Source organism: Oncorhynchus masou, unplaced genomic scaffold (assembly GCF_036934945.1).
Source record: "Oncorhynchus masou masou isolate Uvic2021 unplaced genomic scaffold, UVic_Omas_1.1 unplaced_scaffold_1780, whole genome shotgun sequence".
In the NCBI taxonomy this organism is placed as follows: Eukaryota; Metazoa; Chordata; class Actinopteri; order Salmoniformes; family Salmonidae; genus Oncorhynchus; species Oncorhynchus masou.
In genome coordinates, this window is record NW_027007987.1 from 103,259 (window position 1) to 113,240 (window position 9,982).

At 48.8% G+C, this 9,982-nt stretch overlaps 1 protein-coding gene across 1 annotated transcript in view; it reads right to left on the bottom strand.

Annotated features, from left to right (window-relative positions):
• LOC135532240 (intermembrane lipid transfer protein VPS13C-like) overlaps nt 1-8,186 on the bottom strand; it is a gene marked incomplete at both ends in the record, with an annotated part of 108,959 nt that extends 100,773 nt beyond the window's left edge. The window contains 3 exon segments of the mRNA XM_064959834.1: nt 2,475-2,534; nt 6,374-7,430; nt 7,480-8,186. Coding sequence (XP_064815906.1) covers nt 2,475-2,534; nt 6,374-7,430; nt 7,480-8,186 — 1,824 coding nt within the window.
• Between the last annotated feature and the right edge of the window lie 1,796 nt (nt 8,187-9,982).

Consider the following 9,982-nt stretch of genomic DNA (forward strand, 5'->3'; position numbering starts at 1 on the left):
AATCAACAGACCAGGATCAACATCATTTGACCAGAATCAACAGACCAGAATCAACAAACCAGGATCAACATCATTTGACCAGAATCAACAGACCAGAATCAACAAACCAGGATCAACATCATTTGACCAGAATCAACAGACCAGAATCAACAGACCAGAATCAACAGACCAGGATCAACATCATTTGACCAGAATCAACAGACCAGGATCAACAGACCAGGATCAACATCATTAGACCAGGATCAACAGACCAGGATCAACAGACCAGAATCAACAGACCAGAATCAACAGACCAGAATCAACAGACCAGAATCAACAGACCAGAATCAACAGACCAGGATCAACAGACCAGGATCAACATCATTTGACCAGAATCAACAGACCAGGATCAACATCATTAGACCAGAATCAACAGACCAGGATCAACAGACCAGAATCAACAGACCAGAATCAACAGACCAGGATCAACATCATTAGACCAGAATCAACAGACCAGAATCAACAGACCAGAATCAACAGACCAGAATCAACATCATTAGACCAGAATCAACAGACCAGAATCAACAGACCAGGATCAACAGACCAGGATCAACAGACCAGGATCAACATCATTAGACCAGAATCAACAGACCAGAATCAACATCATTAGACCAGGATCAACAGACCAGAATCAACAGACCAGGATCAACAGACCAGGATCAACAGACCAGGATCAACATCATTTGACCAGAATCAACAGACCAGAATCAACAGACCAGGATCAACAGACCAGGATCAACAGACCAGGATCAACATCATTAGACCAGAATCAACAGACCAGAATCAACAGACCAGAATCAACAGACCAGAATCAACAGACCAGGATCAACATCATTAGACCAGAATCAACAGACCAGAATCAACAGACCAGAATCAACAGACCAGAATCAACATCATTAGACCAGGATCAACAGACCAGAATCAACAGACCAGGATCAACAGACCAGGATCAACAGACCAGGATCAACAGACCAGGATCAACATCATTAGACCAGAATCAACAGACCAGGATCAACATCATTTGACCAGAATCAACAGACCAGAATCAACAGACCAGGATCAACAGACCAGGATCAACAGACCAGGATCAACAGACCAGAATCAACATCATTAGACCAGAATCAACAGACCAGGATCAACATCATTAGACCCGTAACATACAAGTCTTTTAAGATGAGTCACTTGAATGGAAGCTAAAGGAGACAGTGGGAGATTATAGACGGACAGTCTGAGAGGAACGTGGGTCTCCTGGCAGAGCAGCAGACACTCTTATAATGTGTTCTAACTTCTACCACACCTCTACGGAACACTACAGCCCTGACCGCCAGGCTTCACCCTCCATCTCTACAGCCCTGACCGCCAGGCTTCACCCTCCACCTCTACTGAACACTACAGCCCTGACCGCCAGGCTTCACCCTCCACCTCTACTGAACACTACAGCCCTGACCGCCAGGCTTCACCCTCCACCTCTACTGAACATTACCGCCCTGACCGCCAGGCTTCACCCTCCACCTCTACTGAACAACAGGCTTCACCCTCCACCTCTACTGAACACTACAGCCCTGACCACCAGGCTTCACCCTCCACCTCTACTGAACACTACAGCCCTGACCACCAGGCTTCACCCTCCACCTCTACTGAACACTACAGCCCTAACCGCCAGGCTTCACCCTCCACCTCTACTGAACATTACCGCCCTGACCGCCAGGCTTCACCCTCCACCTCTACTGAACACCAGGCATCACCATCCACCTCTACTGAACACTACAGCCCTAACCACCAGGCTTCACCCTCCACCTCTACTGAACACTACCGCCCTGACCGCAAGGCTTCACCCTCCACCTCTACTGAACACTACAGCCCTGACCGCCAGGCTTCACCCTCCACCTCTACTGAACACTACAGCCCTAACCACCAGGCTTCACCCTCCAACTCTACTGAACACTACAGCCCTGACCACCAGGCTTCACCCTCCACCTCTACTGAACACTACAGCCCTGACCACCATTCTCTGTACAGAGTCTATAATTGATATAATGATGACACAGGCCTCTGTGAGGTGAGGGCAATAGTGATGGATCAGAACCTGACCTAGTCTACTACAGGCCTCTGTGAGGTGAGGACAATAGGGATGGATCAGAACCAGACCTAGTCTACTACAGGCCTCTGTGAGGTGAGGGCAATAGGGATGGATCAGAACCTGACCTAGTCTACTACAGGCCTCTGTGAGGTGAGGGCAATAGTGATGGATCAGAACCTGACCTAGTCTACTACAGGCCTCTGTGAGGTGAGGACAATAGGGATGGATCAGAACCAGACCTAGTCTACTACAGGCCTCTGAGGTGAGGGCAATAGGGATGGACACCTGGAAAGTAAATAACATCTATTTAAAATGGCAGGCTACACATGTTGATGACAAAGTAATGCAGACTTACCAAAGCATTTTCTTTAACTTTCAAGTTTTCCAGAACAACATTGCCTGGACAGAAGATGAGAGAACACACAGGTTAATAGTGATAATACAATGGGTACACTGGTTACAGGAAGTCTGCTTGGTGGGTACACTGGTTACAGGAAGTCTGCTTGGTGGGTACACTGGTTACAGGAAGTCTGCTTGGTGCGTACACGAGTCACAGGAAGTATGCTTGGTGCGTACACGAGTCACAGGAAGTCGGCTTGGTGCGTACACGAGTTACAGGAAGTCGGCTTGATGTGTATACACTAGTTACAGGAAGTCGGCTTGATGTGTATACACTAGTTACAGGAAGTCGGCTTGATGTGTATACACTAGTTACAGGAAGTCTGCTTGATGTGTATACACTAGTTACAGGAAGTCTGCTTGATGTGTATACACTAGTTACAGGAAGTCTGCTTGGCGGGTACACTAGTCACAGGAAGTCTGCTTGGCGGGTACACTAGTTACAGGAAGTCTGCTTGGCGGGTACACTAGTCACAGTAAGTCTGCTTGGCGGGTACACTAGTCACAGGAAGTCTGCTTGATGCGTATACACTAGTTACAGGAAGTATGCTTGATGTGTATACACTAGTTACAGGAAGTCTGCTTGATGTGTATACACTAGTTACAGAAAGTCTGCTTGGCGTGTTTACACTAGTTACAGGAAGTCTGCTTGGCGTGTTTACACTAGTTACAGGAAGTCTGCTTGGCGTGTTTACACTAGTTACAGGAAGTCTGCTTGGCGGGTACACTAGTCACAGTAAGTCTGCTTGGCGGGTACACTAGTCACAGGAAGTCTGCTTGATGCGTATACACTAGTTACAGGAAGTATGCTTGATGTGTATACACTAGTTACAGGAAGTCTGCTTGATGTGTATACACTAGTTACAGAAAGTCTGCTTGGCGTGTTTACACTAGTTACAGGAAGTCTGCTTGGCGTGTTTACACTAGTTACAGGAAGTCTGCTTGGCGTGTTTACACTAGTTACAGGAAGTCTGCTTGGCGGGTACACTAGTCACAGGAAGTCTGCTTGGCGGGTACACTAGTCACGGGAAGTCTGCTTGATGCGTATACACTAGTTACGGGAAGTCTGCTTGATGTGTATACACTAGTTACAGGAAGTCTGCTTGATGTGTATACACTAGTTACAGGAAGTCTGCTTGATGTGTATACACTAGTTACAGGAAGTCTGCTTGATGCATATACACTAGTTACAGGAAGTCTGCTTGATGTGTATACACTAGTTACAGGAAGTCTGCTTGGTGGGTACACTGGTTACAGGAAGTCTGCTTGGTGCGTACACGAGTCACAGGAAGTCTGCTTGATGTGTATACACTAGTTACAGGAAGTCTGCTTGATGTGTATACACTAGTTACAGGATGTCTGCTTGATGTGTATACACTAGTTACAGGAAGTCTGCTTGATGCGTAGATCTAGATGTTACATCACAGTGAGTTAGCGTAGATCTAGATGTTACATTTGATTTATTTTACCTTTATTTAACTAGGCAAGTCAGTTAAGAACAAATGCTTATTTTCAATGATGGACTAGGAACAGTGGGTTAACTGCCTTTTCAGGGGCAGAACGACAGATTTGTACCTTGTCAGCTCGGGGATTCGAACTTGCAACCTTTCGGTTACTAGTCCAAAGCTCTAACCACTAGGCTACCCTGCTGCCCCAGATCTAGACTTTACTAGCCCGGTCACAGTGAGTTAGCGTAGGTCTAGACGTTACATCACAGTGAGGCGAGTTAGCGTAGGTCTAGACGTTACATCACAGTGAGGTGAGTTAGCGTAGGCCTAGACGTTACATCACAGTGAGGTGAGTTAGCGTAGGTCTTGACGTTACATCCCAGTGAGGTGAGTTAGCGTAGGTCTAGACGTTACATCACAGTGAGGCGAGTTAGCGTAGGTCTAGACGTTACATCACAGTGAGGTGAGTTAGCGTAGGTCTTGACGTTACATCACAGTGAGGTGAGTTAGCGTAGGTCTAGACGTTACATCACAGTGAGGTGAGTTAGCGTAGGTCTTGACGTTACATCACAGTGTCCAGTAACAACACGTCTGGTGAAACCGTGTTGTTGATCACCTCTGACGGCAGTCACAGGACTGTAAAGGTGATCTCGCTCCGACAGGTAACTGCCTTCAAGGTGTGACATAAGCATTCATAGTGTTGTGAGGTAAAGTGAGCTTGCTTTGAGATGGAACAGTCATGTGATCATAATCTCTTCAGAATATGTTGTTGGTAGACTGTACTCCTTCGCCCTCCCATTCACATATCTAGTGTTAAAACGTATGCCTTTTTCCATCAATGATTGAATTAAACAACATCAATTTAGTGTAGAGTTTAGATATTATTAACCTGGAGAAACACTACCGTGGTCAAAACAATGACCTTATCTGACCTTTGGCCTTTTATCAAGGACCAAGGGGTAAACTAACCTCCGGTATGAAAACAACAACGGCAGAAGACTTCCTTAGTGAAACAGACAGATCGACAGACCATACAGCAGGTTACAACCAACAGACTAACGTTTAACCATGAAGCTCTGTATAGGGCCTCGTCGACGGTTGAGACACGATACGATAACTAGGACGACAGAGAATAAAACAGGACTAGTAAAAGGAATCTGTTCCGTCACTGTTTGGTATTTGTAGTAAGGGTTTTCCCCTGTATGAGCCAATAGCATTACAACAAAAACTAAATGGTGCTGCCGGATATCTTTGGTCTTCCTAGGACATATGACACTTATGCAAATGTGATACAATGGCTGCTATCTGGCTTCAACGTTCCAAAGATATAGGCTAGTACTGTGGTCTACCCATGACAAAAATAAGAGCCCTGTCCAGCTAAGGAACCATAGATTCCCGACTACCGTATTAATCCGACTACCGCATTAATGCGACTACCGCATTAATCCGACTACCGCATTAATCCGACTACCGCATTAATCCGACTACCGCATTAATCCAGCTACCGTATTAAAATCCAACTACCGTATTAAAATCCAACTACCGTATTAAAATCCAACTACCGTATTAAAATCCAACTACCGTATTAAAATCCAACTACCGTATTAAAATCCAACTACCGTATTAAAATCCAACTACCGTATTAAAATCCAACTACCGTATTAAAATCCAACTACCGTATTAAAATCCAACTACCGTATTAATCCAACTACTGCATTAATCAAACTACCGCATTAATCAAACTACCGCATTAATCAAACTACCGTATTAATCAAACTACCGTATTAAAATCCAACTACCGTATTAATCCAAATACCGCATTAATCCAACTACCGTATTAATCAAACTACCGTATTAAAATCCAACTACCGTATTAATCCAACTACCGTATTAATCCTGGTGTCAGGTTCGGTGTGCCAAACATGGGGACAAAGCTCCTACCCTCCTACCACGTCCACCATCTCTCACCGCTCAGACGACGGGAAGAGTAATGACAGGTACGGCTGAAGGCCCCAACAGTCACAATGGTTTCTGCAGGTATTATAGTGACGGTGGGCGTGGACGGTGTTGCCTACAGACTGCAGTATCCTGAACTTCATTCATAGCAAACATTGCAGTGACAACTCAAAACGTCAAGTACTTTCTTCATGTCAGTTTGCCAGGATCAACATGTTGATTGTTATAGGCCTCCTCTTTCACCAGCTGTATGTGTGACTAAAGATTTAGATTTCACATTCTAATGTATACCCTAGTAGCTAGTTAAATACTATCTAGCTTTGCAACTGACTGTGGCTTATCCTGGACACAGTCCGTTTCTGCTCTCTTGCCAACTCCTTATTGAATGGTTTTGCCGTTGGCTTGACAATGATAGCGATGGAATTGGCAAGAGCACAAAAATATCTGGGACCAGGCTAGTAAAGTCTAGATCTGTGCCCAGGCTAGTAAAGTATAGCTCAGGGCCCAGGCTAGTAAAGTCTAGATCTGTGCCCAGGCTAGTAAAGTCTAGCTCTGTGCCCAGGCTAGTAAAGTCTCGCTCTGGGCCCTGGCTAGTAAAGTCTCGCTCTGTGCCCTGGCTAGTAAAGTCTCGCTCTGTGCCCAGGCTAGTAAAGTCTCGATCAGGGCCCAGGCTAGTAAAGTCTAGCTCTGTGCCCAGGCTAGTAAAGTCTCGCTCTGGGCCCAGGCTAGTAAAGTCTCGCTCTGGGCCCAGGCTAGTAAAGTCCAGCTCTGGGCCCAGGCTAGTAAAGTCCAGCTCTGGGCCCAGGCTAGTAAAGTCCAGCTCTGGGCCCAGGCTAGTAAAGTCCAGCTCTGGGCCCAGGCTAGTAAAGTCCAGCTCTGGGCCCAGGCTAGTAAAGTCCAGCTCTGGGCCCAGGCTAGTAAAGTCCAGCTCTGGGCCCAGGCTAGTAAAGTCCAGCTCTGGGCCCAGGCTAGTAAAGTCCAGCTCTGGGCCCAGGCTAGTAAAGTCCAGCTCTGGGCCCAGGCTAGTAAAGTCCAGCTCTGGGCCCAGGCTAGTAAAGTCCAGCTCTGGGCCCAGGCTAGTAAAGTCCAGCTCTGGGCCCAGGCTAGTAAAGTCCAGCTCTGGGCCCAGGCTAGTAAAGTCCAGCTCTGGGCCCAGGCTAGTAAAGTCCAGCTCTGGGCCCAGGCTAGTAAAGTCCAGCTCTGGGCCCAGGCTAGTAAAGTCCAGCTCTGGGCCCAGGCTAGTAAAGTCCAGCTCTGGGCCCAGGCTAGTAAAGTCCAGCTCTGGGCCCAGGCTAGTAAAGTCCAGCTCTGGGCCCAGGCTAGTAAAGTCCAGCTCTGGGCCCAGGCTAGTAAAGTCCAGCTCTGGGCCCAGGCTAGTAAAGTCCAGCTCTGGGCCCAGGCTAGTAAAGTCCAGCTCTGGGCCCAGGCTAGTAAAGTCCAGCTCTGGGCCCAGGCTAGTAAAGTCCAGCTCTGGGCCCAGGCTAGTAAAGTCCAGCTCTGGGCCCAGGCTAGTAAAGTCCAGCTCTGGGCCCAGGCTAGTAAAGTCCAGCTCTGGGCCCAGGCTGGGTAAAGTCCAGCTCTGGGCCCAGGCTAGTAAAGTCCAGCTCTGGGCCCAGGCTAGTAAAGTCCAGCTCTGGGCCCAGGCTAGTAAAGTCCAGCTCTGGGCCCAGGCTAGTAAAGTCCAGCTCTGGGCCCAGGCTAGTAAAGTCCAGCTCTGGGCCCAGGCTAGTAAAGTCCAGCTCTGGGCCCAGGCTAGTAAAGTCCAGCTCTGGGCCCAGGCTAGTAAAGTCCAGCTCTGGGCCCAGGCTAGTAAAGTCCAGCTCTGGGCCCAGGCTAGTAAAGTCCAGCTCTGGGCCCAGGCTAGTAAAGTCCAGCTCTGGGCCCAGGCTAGTAAAGTCCAGCTCTGGGCCCAGGCTAGTAAAGTCCAGCTCTGGGCCCAGGCTAGTAAAGTCCAGCTCTGGGCCCAGGCTAGTAAAGTCCAGCTCTGGGCCCAGGCTAGTAAAGTCCAGCTCTGGGCCCAGGCTAGTAAAGTCCAGCTCTGGGCCCAGGCTAGTAAAGTCCAGCTCTGGGCCCAGGCTAGTAAAGTCCAGCTCTGGGCCCAGGCTAGTAAAGTCCAGCTCTGGGCCCAGGCTAGTAAAGTCCAGCTCTGGGCCCAGGCTAGTAAAGTCCAGCTCAGGGCCCAGGCTAGTAAAGTCCAGCTCTGTGCCCAGGCTAGTAAAGTCTAGCTCTGTGCCCAGGCTAGTAAAGTCTAGATCTGTGCCCGGCTAGTAAAGTCTAGATCTGTGCCCGGGTAGTAAAGTCTAGATCTGTGCCCGGGTAGTAAAGTATAGCTCTGTGCCCGGGTAGTAAAGTATAGCTCAGGGCCCGGCTAGTAAAGTATAGCTCAGGGCCCAGGCTAGTAAAGTCTAGATCTGTGCCCAGGCTAGTAAAGTCTAGATCTGTGCCCAGGCTAGTAAAGTCTCGATCAGGGCCCAGGCTAGTAAAGTCTCGATCAGGGCCCAGGCTAGTAAAGTCTCGATCAGGGCCCAGGCTAGTAAAGTCTCGATCAGGGCCCAGGCTAGTAAAGTCTCGATCAGGGCCCAGGCTAGTAAAGTCTCGATCAGGGCCCAGGCTAGTAAAGTCTCGATCAGGGCCCAGGCTAGTAAAGTCTAGCTCTGTGCCCAGGCTAGTAAAGTCTAGCTCTGTGCCCAGGCTAGTAAAGTCTAGCTCTGTGCCCAGGCTAGTAAAGTCTAGCTCTGTGCCCAGGCTAGTAAAGTCTAGCTCTGTGCCCAGGCTAGTAAAGTCTAGCTCTGTGCCCAGGCTAGTAAAGTCTAGCTCTGTGCCCAGGCTAGTAAAGTCTAGCTCTGTGCCCAGGCTAGTAAAGTCTAGCTCTGTGCCCAGGCTAGTAAAGTCTAGCTCAGGGCCCAGGCTAGTAAAGTCTAGCTCAGGGCCCAGGCTAGTAAAGTCTAGCTCAGGGCCCAGGCTAGTAAAGTCTAGATCTGTGCCCGGGTAGTAAAGTCTAGCTCTATGCCCGGGTAGTAAAGTCTAGCTCTATGCCCGGCTAGTAAAGTATAGCTCAGGGCCCAGGCTAGTAAAGTATAGCTCAGGGCATAGGCTAGTAAAGTATAGCTCAGGGCCCAGGCTAGTAAAGTCTCGATCAGGGCCCAGGCTAGTAAAGTCTCGATCAGGGCCCAGGCTAGTAAAGTCTCGATCAGGGCCCGGCTAGTAAAGTCTCGATCTATGCCCGGGTAGTAAAGTATAGCTCTATGCCCGGGTAGTAAAGTATAGCTCAGGGCCCAGGCTAGTAAAGTCTAGCTCAGGGCCCAGGCTAGTAAAGTATAGCTCAGGGCCCAGGCTAGTAAAGTCTAGATCTGTGCCCAGGCTAGTAAAGTCTAGATCTGTGCCCAGGCTAGTAAAGTCTAGATCTGTGCCCAGGCTAGTAAAGTCTAGATCTGTGCCCAGGCTAGTAAAGTCTCGATCAGGGCCCAGGCTAGTAAAGTCTCGATCAGGGCCCAGGCTAGTAAAGTCTCGATCAGGGCCCAGGCTAGTAAAGTCTCGATCAGGGCCCAGGCTAGTAAAGTCTCGATCAGGGCCCAGGCTAGTAAAGTCTCGATCAGGGCCCAGGCTAGTAAAGTCTCGATCAGGGCCCAGGCTAGTAAAGTCTCGATCAGGGCCCAGGCTAGTAAAGTATAGATCTTGGCCCAGGCTAGTAAAGTATAGATCTTGGCCCAGGCTAGTAAAGTATAGATCTTGGCCCAGGCTAGTAAAGTATAGATCAGGGCCCAGGCTAGTAAAGTATAGATCAGAGCCCAGGCTAGTAAAGTCTAGATCCGGGCCCAGGCTAGTAAAGTCTAGATCTGGGCCCAGGTTAGTAAAGTATAGATCTGGGCCCAGGCTAGTAAAGTATAGATCTGGGCCCAGGCTAGTAAAGTGTAGATCAGGGCCCAGGCTAGTAAAGTATAGATCCGGGCCCTGGCTAGTAAAGTATAGATCCGGGCCCTGGCTAGTAAAGTGTAGATCAGGGCCCAGGCTAGTAAAGTCTAGATCCGGGCCCAGGCTAGTGGGCCCAGGCTAAAGTCTC